The sequence below is a fragment of the Saccostrea cucullata genome, unplaced genomic scaffold, assembly GCF_032062105.1.
Source record: "Saccostrea cucullata isolate Sc308-1 unplaced genomic scaffold, CSIRO_AGI_Scuc_v1 ctg4915, whole genome shotgun sequence".
Taxonomy (NCBI): domain Eukaryota; kingdom Metazoa; phylum Mollusca; class Bivalvia; order Ostreida; family Ostreidae; genus Saccostrea; species Saccostrea cuccullata.
In genome coordinates, this window is record NW_026929501.1 from 2,840 (window position 1) to 26,883 (window position 24,044).

Below are 24,044 nucleotides of genomic sequence, written 5' to 3' on the forward strand. Positions count from 1 at the left end.
TGCCAAATTAAAAGTGAAGATAATTTTATTTTTCTCTATATACGTATTTCACTGAAAACAACATTTTGTAAAATCACTGGTATGACAAAAATTCTTGACAGATTTTACCACAAATTTCTTGATAATCTAAGACATTGTTGTAGTTGATAAAAACAACAGTTTTTATCTGCGATCGACATGAAAATTTAAGTTACATACTCGCAACGAAGTACCGGTATAATAAAGCTAGTCAACACTGGTCTTGAATTTTAGAACTTATGTTAAGCGATGAACTTTAACTTGAAACTAAATATCTAATAAGCTTTATAAAAAAAAGATAACTACATATTTTCTGGTTTAAGTAATGAAATAAATAAGAAATTGGATAAAAATCGACCTTTTGCCAGGGATTTTACAAAATGTTATTTTCAATGAAATATATACATGTATAGAGAGAAAACAGAATACCGGTAATCTTCTCTTTTAGCACATATCTGTACGTTAGACAAATTATTTGCAAAATCATTTGGCCAGTTAGACTCCAGAAAGAGAATCAAAACAGAAAAAGATTTACCATTTACTGACAAAGATAGTCAATAAATTCAAACTAATGCTTGTAATTTACAGATATAGACAAACAAACAAGGGACCAAGGGGACTTTATCAATTAAAGACAAATGTGGGTAATCAGGGACCTATATACTTAAGTTTATAGGTCCCTGGGAGTTATTAAAGGATATTTTACCAATGACATAGACAGGTGAGTAAGAGTAATCAAATACAGACAAAGAAAAGAAACCAAGAGAGATGTAGCTTATACCATGCATGGAATGGAGCTATGATTAAACAAAGAATGGTAATCGTGAGAGCTAGACTTGATTTTCCATTTACATGTATAAGACAAAAAGAGATATCAAGAAGAGATAAGGCTAACCATTTCATGACAAAGAACATTAAACAAGAGAGATTATATTAACTATTTACAGGCATAGAAATGTAACGTCTTTAAAGACTGGAGCTAACTATTTACAATCAAAGAGTTTGGGAGTAATCATTTATTAGTAATATAACAATGTAATTTAAACAAGTAAACAGATTAAAATCTGGTTGTAATTCTATATATTATTAATATTGTTTTGTCTCTATTTTTGGTTATAGTTTTAAGGATGGTTTTTTTTTCAATAAGTGTCATACCTTTCGCATTACAAAGAACCCCAAAGTCACACTTCAAGAATATAATGTTCCATGGAACATGTAGCTATATATTGAGTTGGAATTCATTTATGTTTATTTATAGTGATTTATCTATAGCAGATTTAAATAAAAAGAAATTAGTATTATACTGACAAGATTAGATCCTTCATTGTTTTTTTTATCAGATAGCTCGACGCAGTGATAATATGAAATTACACATAAAAATAAAGTTCCCATTTCAATAGACCCATTTTGATACTCCATATAATCAAATGCAAGGGATTGAGCTTGAAGGGGTCACGATCTGGACATTGACCAGGAGAGACGTGTATTTTCAGAAAATTAACCCCCCCCCCCCATTAGAAATGACTTAGAAAAGTATCTTCTCCTACCCCTCTTCTCCGATGGAATAGGTTTTAGCTCACTTGATCTAAATTTTCTGATTATCCGATGTTCGTCGTCCATGACCAGCTGTGTGTTCGTCCGTCCGTTTGTAAACTTTCCCTAGAATCATAGTGCCAATTTAACAAACTTGGTATAAACTAGAGGTTCTGTGAGTTTTGAGCTCACTAAATGATATCCCCTCTCTCCCATATTGTTATAATGGCAAAGTCCATGTTTTGCTCTTCTGAGGGACCTGAAATAAGTGTCAGATGAAGGAGTAAAATAGGAGGTGCATAATGGCATTGTTTAACAAAGATTCTGTGATTTAAGTATCGTTAAATGTTATTCAGTGGTGTATGAGGAGTTGCGGATAAGAGATAGGTGCCCTTCAATATTATAGGAAAAAAAATGACAGTGTCAATGTTTTGCTATGGGAATCCCGAAATATGTTTCCGGTCAAAAAGTAAAATAAGAGGTACACAATGGCACTATGAAACAAAGAATCTGTGAAAATCTCAATGAATTTCATTCACTGGTATAAGAGGAGTTGCGGATAAGAGATGAGTACCCCATAGTGTAAGAGAAGGGAGTACGGACATCCCGATCACTATATATTTCCATTTCTAATTTTTTTTCTCTGTGTTAACTCTTTGAAAGTTAGAGGAGTTGATTTCTTGATAATTCTACCGGAATGTAAATTAGGCAGGTCGATAGGTCAGGAGCTAGGGAGGCCTAATATGCATGCAAATCTCGTGCGCATCTGTCTCTGTGTCTGACGCTAAGGAGGCCAAATATGCATGTAAATTTCGTGCGGCTGCCTTTGTGTTTGTCGTCAGGGGGCGAGGACTACATTAAAATTGGCAAGGGACTCCTCGTGTAATTTAAATCTATGTCTACATTTTTTTTAAAATCTAAACTGATCTACAATTATTTCACTATGAAATGAAAATATAAGGAATCATTGTCTATAGTTAGAATGGTATACCAGAGACATCAACGATAGTGGGAAACATGGGATAATTCGCCCGTTATGCAAATTATCCCATGTTTCCCACCATCATTGATTCCCTGGCATACTGTACTAACTAGACAGTGATTCCTTAAATATACCCTGGCCCACTTTTTAAGCCGGGTGTATATAAATATCCCCTTGGGAGTCAATGAAAAAGGGTAAGGTCATTAACAAAATCTCAAGAACTACTGGGGTAGAAAAGCAGAAACTAATGTGGAAGCTTTTTGAGAAAAAAATAATAAATTCAAATCATGGCCCCCCTCCGGCGGAGGAGGCACAATATGATTTGAAATTTTACAATTTATTAAGTATATCAGTAAAAATCTTTTAATACAGTCTTCTCTTGCGTAGTATAGATTCTAAATTATTCAAATCTCGCAACCCCCCCCCCCCCCCGGACACAGGCACTTGATTCTGTAATTATACTTGTAACTCGTAGTATTCGTAGTACAATTTTTAAAATTACACAACCGTCGTTATTTGGGATAGGGTCAATATAGAAAATCAAGGTTTTTCATCAAAATATGAAGGATTTTTAAAAAATGAAATAAAACTTGGTCACAAAAGTCGAGACGTATGTGTTTTAAACTTACGAAGCGCAATACGGTCCTCTAATGAGAGATTGAGGATATAGATGAAAAACGACTTTTGGAACGAACGACTTAACTAAGAATACGAATAAACTGTGATCGATGTACAAAAATGTGAAACAGATGGAAATTTTATTTTTATTGTAAATTCCCTAAAGGTAAGAAAGTTTGATTAATTAAAATTATAATAAAACTGAACATTTTCAACATACCAAGCTAAATTATCAATATCTATATTTAGCTTGATAGTGGTGAAAGAAACGTCAAGTATTGCCTTGTTGTTCGAATTTTCTCGGATCATGGTTAATTGTAAATAATTTAATTAATTCAGGTTAGTTTAAAAGCATTGATATTAGTCCGGTACTATTGCCGTTGTTAAAAAAAGCCATGTTTGGATTTTGCAACGTATAGATACAGATAGTTGCAATGTAATTGCAACATTTTCACTCCCAATCCCATTCATTTTTCCTTTTAGGCTTACTGTTTTAGATATTCTGACCTCGGTGTCAGTGTGAACTCTGGACTGCTAGTTACAGATCTGCTTTTAACCTGTTAACTCAAGGATTTTATCATATACAGTTGTCTTTTAAAATTAATAACATTGGACTTGTAAGGTTTGTTGTAATTTTGCTTTTACAGATTGGAAATACTTCAAAAGATAAAGTCATGGCCGAGAAACAAGAGGGGGCTCTCCCCACAGAACATAAAAGTGAAAAATCTGCTCCTACTGAGAAACATGACAAAAAAGCTAAAAAGGAAAAGAAGGTAAAGAAAGAAGGAAAAGAGGGACATCCAAAAGATAAGGCGGACAAGGCAGATCCAAATCAACCTCAGAAAAGTAAAGCAGAACTTAAGGCAGAAAGACGGGCAAAACAAGTAAGTGTCATGCATTAACATGATTAAAGGTGCCTTTTCAAAGAATTTTATTAATTTTATAACATTTAGAAGAAGAAAAATTGATGCTAAATTTTCTTATTTTGTCATATTTTCATAAAATGTAACTTCTTGCAAAATGCTCACTTTTATAACATTGATATCAATTGTTTAAGGAAGCTCAGCGAGCTGCCAAACAAGAGAAGCTAGAAGCTGCTGGGGCGGGAGGAAAAAAGGAGGGTACTGCTGTAAACACTAAAAAAGAGGCTTCCACCTCCTCCTCAGGAAAAGAATCCTCTGCAGCATCAGCCGCTAAGAAGGAACCTAAGAGAGTTCCTGATCATCTGAAAGCCGATGATGCAGAAACTCAAAAAAGGGTTGCTAAAAGGCTTGAAAAACAGCGACTTCCCCAGAGGACTGTAGCTCAGCGTAAAGTTCGGCTATTTAACCATCTCCATCAGTATGAGAGAGAAGTCTCTCTCACAGAATCATTTTCGTAAGATTTTTCTCATATTCATTGCCTACACAAGGTGTTATATTTTTGAATTTTTTATGCCGATTTTAGTGGAGATCAAGTTACATAAAATATTCAAGAAAAATCTCTTCGTTCTTTTTTTTAAAAAAGTTTTTCGGGCGTGGGTATACATCCTGTTGTCATCAAGCTTGGACTGCAGTATGCGGAGGGTGTTATATGTGGGTCTAATGCTCGCTGTCTGGCCATGTTGGCGGCATTCAAACAGGTAGGACTGTACCAAGGCCTAACGCCGCCTTTCCTGATACTGGAATAAATACTGATAAGTTTTTGCATAACACAGATGTATTTTCTAACTCAGTAGAGAAAATTCTGCACCCAATAATCACAATTACAAAGGACATTTAATTCATATTGATTTATTTTTGTTTAGGTTATTCGAGACTATACAACTCCTCCTCAGAAAGAGCTTTCAAGAGATCTGGAGGCCAAGTTAAAGCCATGCATTACGTATAAAACTTTACATTCTCTTTCTTTGAATTTTCAAAATTCTGATCAAAATTTCAACTATTATAAACCAAGAATTATTTGCAACAATTTTTTTTGCAAAGAGCCTGTTTGATATTGATTCGTTAATTTGTTTATTTTCATGAATGAGGAAACATACTCATGTTATTTTGCTAGAAATTTTGATTTAGTTGAATATGGTTGGAAAACTCTCAGATCTATTTTCTCATGCATTTATAATTTGGTAAAAGTACTTCTTAGATAACAAGCTTGTTGGTAAAAGGGCTTTATAGAAATCCATATTTTGAGATCGCAATGAAAAAAATTATATTTAGTATGGATGTACCAGTTATATTGAACTTTTGAAATTACAATATAAAAAGTAAAATAAAATCTAGAACTCTTCAACAGCTTCCTGAACCAGTGTCGCTTGATGTCAGTCAGCATGGGAAATGCTGTCAAACATCTAAAACACCACATCACACACATGCCCAATAATCTACAGGACAGAGAGGTTAGAGTTCACTCTTCTCATTTGGTATTTTGATGGAATCTCTAGTTGCGGGAAAGTAACACTTTTGCTCTAATATAATACATGTACTTATCATGGCAATTAAGAAAAAAATTTGCTATAAAAACCTTAATCATAAATTTTTTCAGGCTAAAGACAGACTACTGGATACTATTGATAATTATATAAAGGAGAGAATTCTTCTCTCAGCAGTAGCTATTTCAAAGTATGTCAAGGACGAGGAGAAGATAAAAAGTGGTGATGTTATCCTTGTGTACTCATGGTAAGTCTATGTCAAGTAAAGAAATGGGAATGTGGCCCAAAAAAAATTAAAGTACATGAAGTTGTATTTATGTCTGCTTTGTTTTTCAAGGTCATTTATTCAAACAGTGGTCAGATATCTCTTAAGACATTAAATTTTGTGATACACAACACCTTATGGATATATATTGTTATAATTTGATGATTATTACCAGGGTAAATAACATATTTGATACATTTTTTTCAGTTCGTCAATTGTCCGTAGAGTACTCTGTGATGCATGGAATCAAGGGAAGAATTTCAAGGTCATTGTCGTAGATGCTAGACCAAAAATGGAAGGTACATGCAAAAGTTTCAGTGTGTTCTTAACACAAAGAAAAAGAAATACAATTCGTTTTGGAAAATGTTGAATAACGAGTAAATAAAGCAGCTAGTAAAATATGTTTTGTATAATAAGATGAAATGGGAATAGAAAATGCTTATTTTTGTTAGGTAAGGAGATGCTAAGGAGACTTGTGAGAGCTGGTATCCCATGTTCCTACATCTTGATCAATGCTGCTTCCTACGCAATGCAAGAGGTGAGGAAATGTTATTTACACAATTTTTCTAATTTAGAAAACTGAGCAACATTTTCTATTGTAAACACATGTAGATGTATAAATTTGTACAATTTAGGTAATTTTTGTATCATGTTAGATAATGAGATATGGTACTTTTAAATTATTTTTTTTCATATCTTCATTGTTAAAGGCATTTGCTGGTGCATATATTATATTGATTTCACACATATTATGCACATGTATTACAATACCTCAACAAAATATAAACCTTAAAAAAAAGTAGTAACTTGTTACATTGTGGTACATATATTTTATATGTTTTCTTTAAAGGCCACTAAGGTGATGCTGGGTGCACACGCCCTGCTGGCTAATGGCTGTGTCATGTCTAGGGTAGGAACCTCTCAGATAGCATTGATAGCCAAAGCCTGTAATGTCCCAGTCCTAGTGTGCTGTGAGACGTATAAGTTCTGTGAGCGGGGGCAGACCGACTCCTTTGTATATAATGAACTGGGTGAGTACAACTGTATGCATTAAAGCTCCGTCAACTTCTCATATTTTTATGCCTAATCCCATTTGTTCAGTGTTAGTTATATCAGTCAGTTTTGTGATCATTGCAGATATTATAAATAGTTTTAGCCTGTTGTGTTTTAACATATTTTATTCAGTGTATGTACATATACACTGTGCTTTGTTACCGGTATATAGATACTTTGTATCTAATTAAATAGTATTTCCTCTTTGTGTCTCTAGGTGACCCTGATGACCTGGTATCCATTGGAAACAAGACTCCCTATTTGAATGACTGGAGAGACTACAGCCCCCTGACCCTGCTTAACCTAGTCTATGATGTGACCCCTCCAGAGTTCATCTCCTTGGTGATAACTGAACTTGGACTTATTCCCTGTACCTCTGTTCCTGTTGTGCTTCGTATGAAGCAAGCAGAAACAAATGAAACATGAGAATTCAAATTAAATTATGTTACAGTCAGAAAATTTTATTTTCATTTACAAAATGCAGTATACTTAACATATACATTTATTCTACAATGTGTTGTAAATAGTTACATTATTTAACAAATAAGGCATACTGCGCCATACTTTGTGATTTTTCTACCTTTTCAATAATTCATTATTTTCCATGCCCTTGAGCCAAGGTCAATCAAGCAAGTTCAAATGTCACTGACAGAACATCCTCGCAAGCCATTCAATCTTTGTGGGCTGACTGAAGAGACATCTATCGGAAAAATTACAAATCTTGATTGTTTTTCTTATCTCTCAACTTATCACATTAAGCTGTTCTATGATATACAACTTGTAACATGTGTATTTGAGATGTCAACTGAATCCTTATCTATTTATGAAAGCTTTAATTTGATTGGATCTTCTCAATGAGAGAAGCAAACCCAAAGATATTGAATGAAATATGCCGTGGGTCTAATGGCAAAGTGTCGACTCAGGACCCCTGCCATGCAAGGATGCTGACAGAAAAAAGGATACAATTCCTCTCTGCACTAAAACTAGACCTACTAGAGAATCACTGGAAACTCACATTTATATATCCCATAGGTTTGAAATTGAGCCAGTGTCATTCCAGCATGTTAAAACTCACTGGAAGGAAAAAGAATATAATTCCTTTCTGTGCTAAAACTTTGTAGCTTTACAATTCTCTGATGAAAAATTTTACTTCTGACAGTAAGAGTTATTCCACCTTATTCAGCTCCCATAAATGAAGTGTTTAAAGTGGGAGAAGGAATATTTCCCTTGTTATAATACCAAATGAGTATGCAGGTGTACTTATAATGGAAGTCCTGTTCACAGAAACTGATAGTCGTACAAGGAACAGAGATGCATGTATGGTAGGTGCATTGTGCTGCACTCTTGCTTCATGCAAAAACCATGTGAGAATGAATAGGAAATATCCGAAATAAGGAAATTTCTTAACGTTGTTTTACAATTAGTTTAAATAGGTGATGGCAGCTTACTGTTTCTTCATTATAACCTGGTGAAGACCTGCTATGGTATGTGTATAAAAGTAGGCCAGCCTGCTACAAATGATTTTTTTTCCCATCAAAATTTCTGTCTTCGTTTACATATCTTTATACCCCTGCTTGAAAAGTGGGAGGTTATACAGTGATCAGATGTACATCCATATTTCTACATTACGCTTTGGGGTACCAATCTCTTATCCGCAACCTTAACTTCTCTTTTACCGCTGAATGAAATTTAATGAGACTTATAGATTGTTTGTTACGTAGTTCCATTGTGACCTTTTTTTTTTACTTTTTGATCAGAAACATATTTCTGTTTTCCAATAGCAGAACATTGACACTCCAATTTTTATGCCCTGCCGTGAATATGGCCGGTGCATATAATACGTGTTTGTCATGTCTGTCTTCCATCCTTCCGTCACACTTTGCATTTAGCTTAGTTCAAAGCCCAGTTCAAAGTAACTATCCAAGATATTTTCATCAAACTTCATATGCTGATTGATATTGATGAGAGCTATGCAACCGCATCAACATTTTTGAGTTGGCTCGCGTAGCGAGATACTCCCTGTTGACATAGCCGTTTCGGAGCTGTAAAATTTATCACGCATTCATCAAGGTGAACCATCCGCCAAATATGATAGTTCTAGTAAAAAATGCTTTTGTTTGAGTGATTGTATAAACTTAGGAGGTGAAAACTGTATAAAATTTCATATTGTTATATTTTTTATGTCTTCAAGCTTTTAAAGAAATTTTTGATTAAATATCTGTATGATGTACAATTACTGCGTATGAATATATGTTCAAGCATGTTAGGTGGATCTAATCTTCCCATCTGAAGTTTATTTATAATTGACCTGAAATACTCCCTGACACAAACACCTGCTGCTCTCATTAGCTGCAGCTAGAATGCTTGAAAAATCTATTTTTAGAATCCAGATTTGCTGTGGGAATCTTTAAACTAATTACTCCATAACACTGACCACTGCAGCTAGTGTGCTTAAATTCTTGATAGAATCCAGGTTTGCTGTGCTGCTTTTCACAATAATATGTACGGAAGCCCATTAGTGCCAACCTGTATATATGAAGGAAAAGCAATATACATTTTATTTTTTAACCGATTATGGAGACATATATTCAATCTCTTAGGATGCCAAATAAACTGAATATAAGGTATGGTGTCCAGATGTATGAAAAAAACTCGAGCGAGTCAACTTGCAGGCCCTTCAGGCCTTTGATTTCACCTTGTCCTTTCCTTTGACCTTGACCTCACTTTTCTTAAATTAGTGTTTAGCTCAGTTTTAAACATACTGTTCAAGATGGTGTTATCAAACTTCAAATGTTGATGCATACTGATGAGAGCTATTCAACTGCATCACCATTTTTGACCTCAACCTTGACCTCACTTTTCCTAAATAAGTGCTTTGCTCAGTTTTAAAGATACCATTCAAGATAGTGTTATCAAACTTCATATGCTGATATATACTGAAGAGAACTATTCAACTGCATCAACATTTTTGACCTCAATCTTTCTTTTGAACTTGACCTCACTTTTCCTAAATTATTGTTTAGCTCAGTTTTTAAGAAACCATCCAAGATATTTTTATCAAACTTCATTAGCTGATGCATACTGATCAGAGCTATTCAACTGCATCAACATTTTGACTTGACCTTTCCTTTGACCATAGGGTTAGGGTTCAGTTGCATCAACCTTTTTGACATTGACTTTTCATATGACCTTAAAACTTGACCTCACTTTTATCAAATTGTTTTGAGTCAGATTTAAATAAACCATTCATAAACATTTTTTCAACTCCATTTGCTGATACATACTGATGAGAACTTTTCAACTGCATCATCATTTTTTGACCTCGGCATTTCCTTTGGCCTTCACCTCACTTTAAAGAAATTAGTGTCAAACTTCACACGCTGATACTTACTGATGTAAGCAATTCAACTGCATCACTATTGAAGATATTCTGATCAAATTCCATACACTAATACAAATTTTCATGTTGCATTACTAATATACACTCGGCAGGGCATTCATGTCCTATGGACATATTTCTAGTTTCTATAATATTGAAAGGTATTCATCTCTTATCATCCGCATCTTCTCCTATACTACTAAATAACATTTGATACTTTCACACAGTCTTTGTTACATTAATTATGAATGGCATTGAGCACCTTCAATCTTACTTTTTGATCTGACACTCTGACACCAAAACATGGATTTTGCCATTATAACCATTATATGGGAGGCAGGAGGGGGTATCACTTAGTGTGCTCATTGCTTACAGTACCTCTATTTTTTTTTTTTTTTTACTGAATAGGTACATGCTTATCACTTCATGAGGCACAAGATCATTAAACTTGGTTAGTAGATGTATCAGAAGGCTGCAGGTTGTGTCATGTTAAATGTTTTCATGAACTTTTATGACTATATAATTTAATTTTAGTTGCAACAATCATTTGATTGGTTAAAGGGTCTTATCCGTTTTGTATAACATAACTTTCCTATGTCACAATGAGTTACGTCAAAAACGTATTACTCTGCTCAGGAGGAAAGATTGTCGCATTGTCTACACTGAAATAAAATTATATGGAATGAAGCTTATTTCAACTTATGTTATATGATATAACATAACTTGGGGCAGTTTACACTTTTTTATAAACTGCTTTGCAGTTTATAAATCATAAACTGCCCCAATTTATGTTATATCATATAACAAAAGTTGAAATAAGCTTCATTCCTTAAATATACAAACCTTTCATCTTAAAATGTTAAAACTTTTGCATAATAGGATAAACTGTTCAGAAATCAATTTCAAACTTGTTTTTTTTTTTGTTTTGCTGAGATCAGTAGATGTTAATGCATCATATTTAATACATGGACTATTTGTCCAAATGAATTTCGATTTCACTATACCATGCAAGTATAGATAAAAAATTGAGGGAACACAAAATGCTGATCAAGATTTTCTTTCAGGAAAATAAATTATTCATCAATATCAAATATGCATGAATATTGCGACATTGATTATGATTTTAAATTAAATGTACATGTATATAATACATATTTATATTGAAGTAAAATCTGTAAAATTAACAAGGATGTTATGGTATCACAAAATTTAAGGAAAGTGAAATCAACTCATCATTGACATGATTGAAATGATTTTGGTTCATAATAAATGAAGATCAGAGGTTAATCTAAAAGTCCATTGATAGGGATTCTGATATAGTGTCATGACAAATTTCTTTAAATATAATTTCATAACTATCATCCTTGTCCATGAAGTCGTAATTTATCTTGGGCTTTCCCAGCGAAGGCAGCTTGGATGGCAGCAAACACAACCCCAGGGGACTGCTTGGCATCCACGGCAGTATGGATTCCTTTCTTGCTGTAGTAGTCGACCAGTGGGCTAGTCTGTTTGTGGTAGGATTCAAGGCGCTTCTTTAATGCATCTTCATTGTCATCTGATCTCCTGATAAGAGCTTCTCCAGTCAGCTGTTAAAATATTTTATTTATGGATAGTTTGTATGTTGCATACATGTTTGTATCCGGATATATCAAAGGAGAACAAAAAATTATTCAAGTACTGCCAGTTTTAAATAATGTTTTCTAATCATAAAAGATTTTAAGTACTGTAAACCAACTTTTATTCGCGACGACTTTATTTCGCAATTTGCCGAAGGTAAACCAGTTCGCGACGATTAATTTTCGCGATAAAGCCTATTTAGGTTTCTTTTTAACAGACACAAAGAACTTAAGAACCGGTTCGCGGCGAGAAATATTCGCGATGACGAGGCTCTCGCGAACTTCGCGAAAATTTCTCGCACGCGAATAAAAGTTGGTTTACAGTATTTATTTCTAAAAGTTAAGAGCAGCATAACTATCCATTTATACTTTCAACAAAATTTGATTCATTAGAAAAATATTATGAGAAAGAAAAACTAACGTCATCCTTCATTGGTACTTTGGGTGGATTAAATTCCACGTGATATGATCGTCCACTCGGTGGATGAATGAGACGTCCTGTGATTCGACGCACCAGTAGAGAATCGTCAATTTTAAATTCTACACAAGCAGTCAGTTTGGATTTCCTCTGATCCAGCAGATTATCAAGCTAAAACAATGTCAAATTTGTTACAGCAAACTCATTTTTATTTTCACTACAGTTAACTCTAAAATATATCTTTCTTCATCATTACCAAATCACATGTGTAGTGTAAATAGAATTGACAAAAAACAGTAAAATGTCCACATAGTGAAACATAAGAGATGAATAATTTTCATTCTAATAAATGATGTCCATTGTATTTGATATTTACACTATTACAATATTACATTTACAATTTTATGGGAGTCAAAATCACCGTTTGTTCACACTAACTCAGTCTGACTGTAACAAATTTTTACTTAATATACATTATAGAACAGTCCGGCTACAAATTATTTCAAATATCTTCACTACACACAATGAAAGCCTGAATCCTGGAAATTATGCTACAGTGAATACTTACTGCCTCTGCCTGCTTTATAGTGCGAGGAAATCCATCCAGCAAAAAGCCATTGGCACACTCTGGTTTGTCAAGGTTCTTGTCAATCATTTCTATCACAAGGTCATCACTGACCAACTGACCCTTGTCCATCACCCCCTTGACCCTCTTACCAAGGTCTGAACCAGAAGCAATGACTGCTCGAAGCATATCCCCTAAGTAGTGTATAAAAAAGGACAACTGATTTTAGTATTGAACCTATTGGAATTTTTCAGATAAAACTATAAGGATAATATCAGCTGTACATTTGTAGCTCTCTAGTCTGAAAAAATCTGAATGGTAATTCATTCCATCAGCTTGAGACAAGTGTGCCTTGTGCAGAATTTGCTAATATCATTTGGGGGAAAAGAATCTAAAATTTGTACATATATGTGGCCATAAGGAATAATGGATCTGCCAGAGTACCATAATCATTTATCAAGTTTTAGGGTGTGTAGAAGTTCAGGCTTTATGAATCATGGAAATCGGCCTGGATACCTCAGTTGATAGAGCACCTGACTAGAAATGCAGGGGTCCTGGGTTCGATTCCCGGTCCACCCATATGTTTTATTCATGCATTTCTCCTTTCCTTATCAAGCAATGAATCAGAAAATTGGTTATAAATTACAGTATACAAAAATTTTGACAATGATGCTGAGTGATATAACTTTTGTTAATGACACATAGCCTGTTTGGTTGAATACCTTATCCAGTGCATGTATAATTGCATGTGCTGCTTTCCAGGTGCTTTCCATGCATTGTAATGTTTCTTACCTGTTGAAAGGTGGCATACTTTGTATTCATCTACCAGCTTTGGTGCCTGTAAACATAATGCATAAGGAGTTATTATTGCAGATTATTTACCAAAGCTTTACAAACTAAAGGTTCTCAGAGCTCAGTATTAGTAAAACAGAAGCCAATGTGAATACAGGCTTTCAAAAAAAAAAAAAAATAGAAACAGTTGATGAGTTGTACTAAGTTTCTACAAAAATAGAAAATATCTTGAGGAACAATTTTAATTTAATTGGCTTATACATATAGCTATGTTACTAAATTTCTTTCAATCGAACTAGCCTGAAAAAATTATGTATCTGTATCTGTATTGGTACATCACAGTAACCCGTAGGGCTTTAATGTGACGGAAGGGAGGGCGCGTTTAGTCACGCTGATGTTCTAGAGCTGATTTAAAGCTTTCAAGCTTAGGAGCGCGGAGGACTTCTTCTTCCAGATGGTTCCACTCTATCGCAGTGCGCACAAAGAACGAGTTCTTGAATTGATCTGACTTTGCATCTGGGATTTCTACTGCTCTGCTGTTATTTCTTATTCTGCTATGTTTCAGCAACACTGATATTAACAGGATTTAAGAGGCCAATGTTGAATGTATGTATGCCTATTGGAATCGACAATTTTGTCTGCAGGAAAAACCTAAAAGTATCTGTCCAATCAGTACTCAAAATATGTGCTGATATAATCAGGAAAGATTCCAGGCGTCTGACCTAACGAAGTTCGAGGAAATTCGAATCATACCGCATGTACCAAGACATATAATGTTATATACGTTTTGGCATTTGCCATCAAGTAGTGAGAATTGTTGGTCATTCTTATTGTAATGTATACTTTACCTGGGTACCTTTACCAGAGCCAGGTGGCCCCAATAAAACGGCATTTACTTTTCTTGACACGGGAGGCATCTGTCCACTTTCAAACGGAAGTCCATAAGGTCGAACATGCGCAACGTCCAACATATTGGCGGATCAAAGATCGCATTGGGCGATTTTCATCAGTACCAGGAATTCCAATAGCTGTTTCTAATTCTCAATGTTTATATGTTTTCAAATAAATTGGTTACTTTTATTATAAAATTATATGTAAAGTTCTTAATTTTCTGTTTGTATATAAAAATATATATATTGCATTTTAATTTAGAAAAGTATGGAAACATTGCCGTGAACTGTGAATATTAGAATAATAGAGAGACTATCATCATAGGTGTCGGAACCGGGGGTGGGGGGTTGAAAGCCTAGGTGGGCTGCAGCAAGCATAGTGTAATCAAAGAGGGGTAAGTGGTGGCGTTTGAAAAGAAAATTTTGGTATAGCTGGTAGATCTGTAGCCTGGTATGAAAAAAATGGGATGGATGAGTTTTGTTATGGAAATAGAACAAGAATTATGTTAGGAACGTACTGTTAATAATATTTAGTTGTCGGTTTGAAAACCACGTAGAAATAAATCGAGAAACAGCGCACTTTTTTTGTACGCTAAAAATATTCAATTTTTTCAATGGATGGCAATGCAGCTCTCTGTCAAAACAATGTTCGGAGACCTTCAAATCTACAGCTAAATTTGGTTCTCAAAGAAGTCTCAGTCTCCACCGACACCCCAACCCCCATCCCACCCCCTTTTCGGGTTAGGAAAACTTTCAATTCTTCCATACTTTTCCCTTTTCTCATCTTTCAATCTTTCAAATTGTTTCCGACTTTAATTATGATCATTATGTGTCATCTCGAGAGAGATATGACAAATATTCAGAAACTTGCATCATTGCAGATCTAAACACAGGATATGGTAGATTTTCCCTATATAAGTGCAATTAACATATTAAGATCAGGACAAAACCTTTCTGCTAATTTATAATTTATTGCTGCTTGTATATGTAGGAATGTGCCAAACACCATAACTAAATTGTTTGCTGCAAGTTAGCTGCTCCAATGCAAAGCAAACTTTCAGCAATGTTTGTCGCAAATCAGATATATGCAGCAAGGTAACCATACTTGGTAAATCCAATGTTTGCTGCAGGCTTGCAGCATTCCTTGCAGCAAGCTTGTTGCATATTTGCCGCAAACTTCTTGGAAACACCAAGGCTTTGTAAAAGCTTTCATGCTTTCTTTAACAGCAATGCAGTAAGTTTGTAGCAATGTCTACAGCAAGTTTGCAGCAATGTTTGCTGCAATCTTCTCAAGCCACGGTCAGAACAGGAGAGGATAGTACATTTTGACCGTGGTTTGCGACGATGTGTTTGTTGCAGACTTGCAGCAAATGTTTGCAGGAAGGCAGTCAACTGTATTTTTGGTAATATTGTAAGCAAATTTATAAATGATAACATGTTTATAGTTAAATGGTTGTCTCAAGTTATACATGCACTTTTATACATTTCATTCCTGTCAATTAAAATAGTACAAGAATATTTTTGAATTGAGCAATGTCATGCTATATTAAGGATGTACAACACACCTACCCCAAAAAATTCCTGTCGTTTAATTTTCGATATTTTTGTATATATAGTACATGACTATATCTACTGCAGGTATGCACATTTTGGACAAAATCGTTCGAGTGGTTTTTGGACAGGAACTTCCAAAAGTTACCCCCCTTTAGTTGTTTACAAGGAGAGAAAATGTTTAATCAATGAACTACTTAAACCTTGATTTTCAAAAAAGCCAGGTTAGATATAAATGTCAAATTTCATTGGCTTATTCCTTTAACCATTTAACACAAAAACATAGTCATCTTTTTGATATAAATATCATCAAAATAATTTTTAAAGACCTTAAACTGAAAAACTATGAATTATCTAAGCCTTGAAAATTGCGTACATTTCAAATTCAAAATTTTTTTGTGAAAAAACCTGTCGTTTAATTTTGGTAAAAAACTTTCTTTAGGTAGCTGGTAGTAAAAATAATCTTCGTAATTTTTTGTATAATTTTTGTACGACCAGTTTTGATTTAATAGCGGAAAATTACCCCCTCCCCCTTTCTCAATAAATCACATTCCCGCGCGTCTTTCAGGCCGGGGTCGATCACTTTGTTATATGAATCTACAAATACACATTTAAAAAATTAAATTGGAATACTGCTTTTGCTTCAGAAATATATTAACTTACAAATTTAAAAGTTCTCATATGTAAAGCGTATTTAAATGTAGATTTTTAGGCAATTTTTGAGTACCCCTATCACCCCCACCCCTTCCTTTTTTGCGTCGCAGACCATTAGCGTTTGACGAAACGTCGTTTACAGTTCAAATACGAGGGTTGTCCCGTAAAATCGTGGACAAAGCGTTTTTCTCGAAAAGTAATGGGCGCACTAAGCTGAAATTTTCAGTAAATGTTTATTCATCATATTTAAGTGTATCATAATGTTTTTGATAATATATATACAAAAATAAAGATTTTATTCTGCTTGAAGGTGCACAGGGTACGGTCCTACGGCGCACGGTAAAAATAACAAGGTTGTATTAGAGAATATACAAGTATTAATTCGTAATAAAAGTTTTCAATACATAAGATTAGGATGAAAATTATCCTAATTCGATTCCTTAATCAATTCTATTGTCTTTTTGAAAATTTCAAGGCATTTGGTTAAATTTTGGCTATTTCCCGAGCATTCGAAATGGAAAAGTTGTATACACAATACACGAAAAAAGGCGACGTTTCATGACGTTACGGCGCACCGGAGAGCAGTTCAGTTAGATTAGGATGTTTTAATGACACTTTAAAAGACTTTAAATGAATACGGAAGAACGAAAATATGAAAAATATCACCAGATTTTTAGTATACAAATAAAATGGACGTTTTCTTAGCGAAGTCTTCTTGATTGAGTCCCCAGATAGTACAAAACATGCGGACAGACTGCCATTGTAATAGTAAAAGACGCTGTCACTGTCGACCGTCGATATGAGATTCTCATTTACTTGACTGATGGTGAGAATACTGTCCGTAACTTGCTCAAAAATCTTCAGAAGATCGCATGAGGGTGCCACATTGGTTCCTTAACTGGTAATAAACACTCACGTATGTAAATCAATCAAATTTCTAAATTTAAGTGGGGCATATCCAACTTTATTTTAGCAAACATGAAGCGTGACGCTGTTTTAGACACGTCGACGTTATCATCCGTGCGCCGTAGGGCGCTACAGTACATAACATAAAATATCACAATTTGTTTATTTATGCACATATCTATTTGAAATTTGCTATGTATATTCATAATTTATCTACTAAAAAGTAGTGAAACTTTCAGAACGCAGTGATGATTATTTTTCAAACTAGACAACTTGTCCACGATTTAACGGGACAACCCTCGTATACTGGTATTTCGTCATTTGAATCCCGGAGGTATGCATTAGTTTTTAAATTCATGAATGCAGAATAAATAAATATTGACTACTCTTTTTATATGTATCAGGAAAAAATTACTGAAGGATTTTAGTGTTTAGTCCATATATGTGATGCGTTATGCATTCCATATCACATGAAACCTGGATACGAATTCAAGTTTTGTTGAACTTGAATATGGTGATTTTTAATTTTATTTCTTTAGTTTTATTCATTAAAAAAATGGTGTATGCTCAACTCTCCTGTGATATAAATGGAATAATTGTAGTTTCTTTCATGTCATTATTTCAAACGAGACAGTATGTGGCCGTGGGGATACATCGACATTTGTATAGATGTACACCCCTTGTGATATTGTACGCATTTCTTTCAATGTCGTCGCTTCTAAAGTTAAAATAAAAATTCCGTATTCGTCCACATTAACTTCAAAATATCAAACATTAAACCCTTCAATTCTATTTCAATTTATATCAAACAGCACTTTGATATTTTTCAAAATCTTATAGTCTACGTTCTGTTTTGATTCGAGGAAATGCGAACCGACATTGTTGACAGAAAGTCAAACGATTTGCTGAAATAGGATATTCATAAATGCAGATAATTTCAGTACAAGAGAACAATTCTTTTCAATTCTATACTTACATTGTGTATATGAGGTCTATAGTATTCAATTCTCGGATTTATCAGGTCTTGCTGTAAATGTATCTGATTCTGTGGAAAACCGTGAATAAAGGGAGGAAAATAAACATCTCCTACATTTTCAGAGTTGTTCCTCTTTGATCTGAGAACAACATCGATTTTACATTGTAAAAAGTTTTTTTTGTTTATTTATTGTTTTTTATTTAATTAAAGAAGAAAAACAATATTTATATCGTAAATGCACAAATTGTAATGAAGACCATTAATCGCAATGTTATATAGCCAATTGTACATTGAGAATTTCGGCAATGTAAAATAAAATTTTCAGAATAAAAAAAATGCTGCGCTTTGATAAAAAATACAATTTATTGTATATGAAATGAAATGAAATAAACATTAAGGGATGGTATTTTATGTCTTGCTTTTTACGGAGTTTAATCGGATTAATTAAAAAATACTCATTGATTGAGTATGGTACGCACAATCACAGCCAAGCCCCATATCCCAATTTTCTTTTATGATTGATTTACATCGGGATCGTTTTACTCGTCGTTTTGACGCTTTATTTTTTTACGTTAAATTTGACGTCACGTCAAACGTTCAATTGAAATCGCAAGAGTTATCTCCCCCAGTGTGTTGTACGTCTTTAAGAGTATTAATCTCTTACTGTATCGGAGGTACAGGGCGGGGAACGGTTCCAGCTATAGCTCGATCTCGCCTTGCTCTGTATTGCAGATACAGTAAGAAACTCGTTCTCTAAATTACTTGGGTCATGATCTTTCATGTATGACCTTTCTAATTTACATGTATATTTGGGTACATATATATCTCTCAACCAATCAGAGGGTTTTGCAGAAAGGTGATTTAGTATCCTATTTTAGGCAATGGCAACTGAAATGCCTAGTGAGGTGGACGTGCAGGTATCATTATAAGGTATACATGTATAAGAATTATGTGGGAATGTATTTTCTAGCAAAAAATGTTTCGGGGAGGTTGTGAGAGAAATGTCCGACAGTGTCATCGACTGGTCGTCATACATATGTATATACAAAATTCTTGGCTCCAAATTAATATAAACAAATGAAAGAAAGGCTCGGGCATATTACCTTCATGTTGCTGGAGCCAAGGATTTTCATCTTCGCTAGCCAAGGGTTTCTGATACGCTATTTATGAGGAGAAACCCTTGGCTAGCGAAGATGTTAGATATTTTACACCTGTAAGCCGTTCTGCACTGTTCTGATTCTCTACAACTTTACAAGTTTCATGAGAATAAAAAGTTTTTGATTCCTTTGGGATACAAGACTGAGTTCATACTGACAATTGTTCTACATATAGGCATCATCCTTTAGCACCGGAAGTAGTCAAGTAAAAAATTTGTTTGCCCTCTATAGGCTGTGCAGTCAATACTGGGATGGGCCGTTCAAAGGCATACTTCCTTGGTGCTCGAGGAAGTAAGGCCAAGAAATTATGTTATACAATGTTTTAATTATGTTTCACTCCTGTAAACTGTCTTGACCTCTTGGTGGTGGTGAGGGTTTATGTGTTTGCAAAGACTGGTTTAAGTGTAAACTGTATCAAATTGTTTATCATAGGCATCGTTCCTCGGAATTCTAATTAAATCAGATCTTTGACACCGAAATTCTCAAAGTCATTCATAAAACTCTAAAGAAATACTCTGAAAAATAGCACTTGATAGAAAACAAATGTCATCAATACTGAAATATGAAAAAGTGCATATAATAAATAACCCAAAAGAAAAAATATCACACAGGAAATATATTTATTTATCAAAAACACATAAGTATAAATTCCATGTATAAATGCGAGTAAAAACATGTATAATGAGTTGTTCTTTAACATTTCTTTTTGTCTAGGTAGCAGCGTGTAGATTTCATTATCCTATGTATGGCCTGCAGATGTTCCTAGGACAGCCGGGACAGTTTCTGCCCTCCGCCGTCCTGATCGTTGTCGGTCGATAACAAAAGGGCGGGTAGTACGGAGTCCCCCTCTCAGGTGTACAGTATATCTGGGGGCATACTAAAGAGGGGTCTCTGCCTAAAAACAAAATGAAAAAGCCGATTTTAAAAATCTTTTCAATTTCTTAAAGTCGAAGATACGTTCATTTATTTTTTTTTCAGAAAATTGATCGTGTGTTTTTTAACCCTGTTTTTTTTATTTTAAAAACAGATAAACAAACTTACTTGGACAGCATACAGCGAATTCTCTATTGCTGATACATCTGTAGTCTCGGGGGCAGCGTTGTCTGGTACACGTCACTGCGTCATTGTTTATCTGGAGAGGTGTTCCGAAAATACACGGGTTGTTTTCTGTAAAGTATGCATACAAATGTTTGTGAAACACTATTGAATACACCGTATGGCAGCTTTTAGCGAATGTTAATGGTTTAAATACATGCAATCCAAACTCCAAGGTCAGGAGATGAAAATTGTTTTTGCTCAAAGAATGTATTTTTCAATCAATATTATACCTGTAGGTGTGAAATATGAAAGCCCAAGCACCAATTATTAAAACGTTATATTGCCAAGATAAACTTTTTAAAATGTGGGTCGAACTCCAAAGTCAAGGTTAAAGGGTCAAATTAATGACACTAAGAGAAAAGCATGTCATTAGAAATATACATGTAAAATATTAAAGCCCTGACACCGACTGTTCAAAGGTTATATCCCAAGAAAAGTCTTGTAACAATAAATACATAAAACCCTGGCATCAACGGTTCAAAATTTATGACCAAGGCAAAAATTGTTTCAAATGCAAGGTCAAGGTTAAAAGATTACATATGTTGGTACCCAAAGGATGGCTTTGTTACAAGGAATACACATGTAAATATGTGAAACGACATAGCTTAGACCAATCGAAAGTCGTGGACAAGGTAAATGTTTTGCTGACAAACAGACAGACAGACGGACAGACAGGGCAAAAACTATTTACCCTAGAATCATCGATTACGGAGCATAAAAATCAGTGACATCAAAAATTTTATCATTCTATAGCATTTACGGTTCAAAATTGATTTTTTTGCACTCTGTTGAATAAATGATATTTTAAATAGTCAAAATACATGTTGATGAAACTTCACAAATTTTAACTGTATTCAACTATTGCAATTATTTATAAAATTCTGTTTTTTTTTAAAGAAAATTTGCAAAACTGTTATATTTGAGTTCATTATTAAAACTACATAATTTATATAATACATTAATACTATACGAATTCGGTTGAAGAAGAGGGACAGGAACTTACGTAAACAACAAGGACCCGGTCCATCCGCGGGGGTGAAGCAAAAGAAACCGGCGGGGCAGTCATTTCTTGGAGGGAACGTGAAGCCTACACATCTCTGACGAAGGTGTCGACCAAATTCACACCTGTCCAGGCCGTTACTGCCCGGATCTGGAACTGAAATTCAAAAAAGTCTTAAAGGGTTGGTTATTTAAAAGTAATTTATTTTGACAATCCTAAAACTATTATATATATTTATTTTTTCAGACCGGTCCTTGTAATTTGTGAAATAATCATCGGAAAACTGAGCTCTTTTTAATACAATTTAAAATTGTTAACATATGTTTGATTTAAACTTATTTTATTGAATAATTAAAAAAGGATAAAGAAACAGACAAAGCCTATTCTGTGCACACCCTCTATTTAATATGTCAATACAATAATAAATAATACATATGTTTACATGATAATAATCATGCTACATGTAAAAAAAAAAAAATAAAAATCCACAATCAAATTTAATCATCAAATTATTAAAAAGATGAATTTCGACCCTCATTATATACAAATTATTAACTTACTTTCCAGCTTTAATATGAATATTGCTAATTAAACTGTGCATTCAACAGGGTATTTCATATTAAGGTCTACTTAGTTTAGTCTTTCAGTACATTTAATAAATTCATGTTCATATAAAAATATTTTACATTAATCAAAAAATCAATATAATTTAATTATTTACTAGTTAATTCTTTCAACAATATACTGAGTATGATTGATATTTGATAAGGCATTGTCAATATAAAGTTCAAAATTCTTGACATGCACGATTTAACATAATTTATGATACAACCATTTCTTTTAAAATAAACGGCATGCGTTTCGCAGCTGACAATGTAAATTATCTCTTTTCTATTTTTAACAAAGTTAAAGAACCTACATAGTTTATAGGTTGCTCCCCAACTTCAAAATTTGCTTTAAAGATAGATAACGATAGAGAGATTTTGTTAGTCGATCTCGCCAAAATAAAAAGGAAGAAGTAAATCTTACTCTGTGCCCTGGCTACAGTGAGACAAAAAGCCAATGATAACAACTGTAAAATATAAGGCATCCTGTATAATGACACTAATGAAGTCTTTCGGTCAAGTTAAATATATAAGTGGGGAACCAGATGGCAAAAATTCAAAGAGAGCAATCAATTAAGAAAGGAACCACCTGCTCCTTGTTTTATTCTATTTTAAATGTTCCATGTCGTCAATGCGTCGATTGACATTTGTCATGCCAGACACTATCAAATGAATTAGCTCAGAGACAAACAAAGGAAATCGCATGAACAAGTAAAACACAAGGAAAGTTGATGGTAATTTATAGAATTATATGTGTAGGAAAACAAATCATGAAGAATAATTAAACAAAAATATTTTAAACGTCGTAGATTAGAAACATGTTTTGCATGTTAATGCAGTATATTTACCTTTTCTACATTTTATGTAAGCAAATGCAAGGTAAATTTTTATTTTGAACACATGAACATAGACACTGACATTTGCAACTAAAGTGCCATTTTTTTTGCCATTTATACATGTAGATGTATTAATACAATGTACATGTAGTTTTAAAAGTAATCATTAAAATACCAGTTCATCTTTACATTGTATCTTTTATTTTATTTATTTTTTTATCCACATCTCTTACATTATTATACATTGAAGTTAATAGAATATGGTGTGTTTTTAAAGAATAGATAGAGAAATAAAGAAGAGAGAGAAAAGAGAGAGAGAGAAGGGGGAAAAGTTTAGAAAAAAAGCCATTCCATCTATTCTACTGGGCATCAAACTTTGGTATTTCTTCATTGTTTAACTCACTGAATAAATCATTATTTGGGTTAACTGCACTTTTTCACATAGTTGTTCATAAAATAATGTTGTTTCCTTCAAGATTTCTGATTGGACATAAATAACATTACCATTATTATCCTCGAATCTAGGTATGATCTTACTAATAAAATTTCTAGATTTTAACGTGAAAAAATAGTTTGATGGTTTTTAGTTCATTTTGCTCAAAAAGCACAATTTACCCCACACAAACCTTGAATCTACAGTATACATACATTGGATAATCAAGCAATATCAACAATATATTTTTGATACATGTAATTTCGCTCTAGGTCCAATTAAGGGCAATCAA

General features: G+C 33.8%; 3 protein-coding genes across 3 annotated transcripts; 1 reads left to right on the plus strand and 2 right to left on the minus strand.

Moving 5' to 3' along the window:
- Positions 1-3,802: 3,802 nt before the first annotated feature.
- LOC134281044 (translation initiation factor eIF-2B subunit delta-like) lies at positions 3,803-7,324 on the plus strand. Its single transcript, XM_062763507.1, has 10 exons — positions 3,803-4,035; positions 4,209-4,528; positions 4,658-4,772; positions 4,938-5,014; positions 5,423-5,525; positions 5,672-5,805; positions 6,031-6,122; positions 6,276-6,361; positions 6,674-6,854; positions 7,094-7,324. Exons 1-10 carry the CDS (start codon positions 3,826-3,828, stop codon positions 7,300-7,302), a joined length of 1,527 nt encoding a protein of 508 aa, XP_062619491.1. The 5' UTR covers positions 3,803-3,825; the 3' UTR covers positions 7,303-7,324.
- Positions 7,325-11,452: 4,128 nt separating this feature from the next.
- Positions 11,453-14,604, minus strand: LOC134281045 (adenylate kinase 2, mitochondrial-like). The gene is made up of 5 exons (XM_062763508.1): positions 14,495-14,604; positions 13,647-13,692; positions 12,858-13,048; positions 12,293-12,460; positions 11,453-11,841 (listed from the first exon to the last, which is right to left on the minus strand). Exons 1-5 carry the CDS (start codon positions 14,561-14,563, stop codon positions 11,614-11,616), a joined length of 702 nt encoding a protein of 233 aa, XP_062619492.1. The 5' UTR covers positions 14,564-14,604; the 3' UTR covers positions 11,453-11,613.
- Positions 14,605-20,381: 5,777 nt separating this feature from the next.
- LOC134281046 (uncharacterized) lies at positions 20,382-23,049 on the minus strand. Its single transcript, XM_062763509.1, has 4 exons — positions 22,908-23,049; positions 21,882-22,034; positions 20,822-20,947; positions 20,382-20,675 (listed from the first exon to the last, which is right to left on the minus strand). The coding sequence occupies exons 1-4, from the start codon at positions 22,966-22,968 to the stop codon at positions 20,515-20,517; spliced, it is 501 nt and encodes a 166-aa protein (XP_062619493.1). The 5' UTR covers positions 22,969-23,049; the 3' UTR covers positions 20,382-20,514.
- Between the last annotated feature and the right edge of the window lie 995 nt (positions 23,050-24,044).

Coding starts and splice junctions, on each gene's coding strand:
- LOC134281044 (XM_062763507.1), top strand. CDS start 3,826: ATGGCCGAGAAACAAGAGGGGGCTCTCCCCACAGAACATAAAAGTGAA. Junction 5,015..5,422: donor AAGTTAAAGCCATGCATTAC/GTATAAAACTTT, acceptor ACTCTTCAACAG/CTTCCTGAACCAGTGTCGCT. Junction 6,855..7,093: donor CTTTGTATATAATGAACTGG/GTGAGTACAACT, acceptor TTGTGTCTCTAG/GTGACCCTGATGACCTGGTA.
- LOC134281045 (XM_062763508.1), bottom strand. CDS start 14,563: ATGCCTCCCGTGTCAAGAAAAGTAAATGCCGTTTTATTGGGGCCACCT. Junction 13,693..14,494: donor GCTCTGGTAAAGGTACCCAG/GTAAAGTATACA, acceptor TTATGTTTACAG/GCACCAAAGCTGGTAGATGA. Junction 13,049..13,646: donor AGTATGCCACCTTTCAACAG/GTAAGAAACATT, acceptor TACACTACTTAG/GGGATATGCTTCGAGCAGTC.
- LOC134281046 (XM_062763509.1), bottom strand. CDS start 22,968: ATGCCTTATATTTTACAGTTGTTATCATTGGCTTTTTGTCTCACTGTA. Junction 22,035..22,907: donor CACTGTAGCCAGGGCACAGA/GTAAGATTTACT, acceptor TTTGAATTTCAG/TTCCAGATCCGGGCAGTAAC. Junction 20,676..20,821: donor ATTCGCTGTATGCTGTCCAA/GTAAGTTTGTTT, acceptor TTTTGTTTTTAG/GCAGAGACCCCTCTTTAGTA.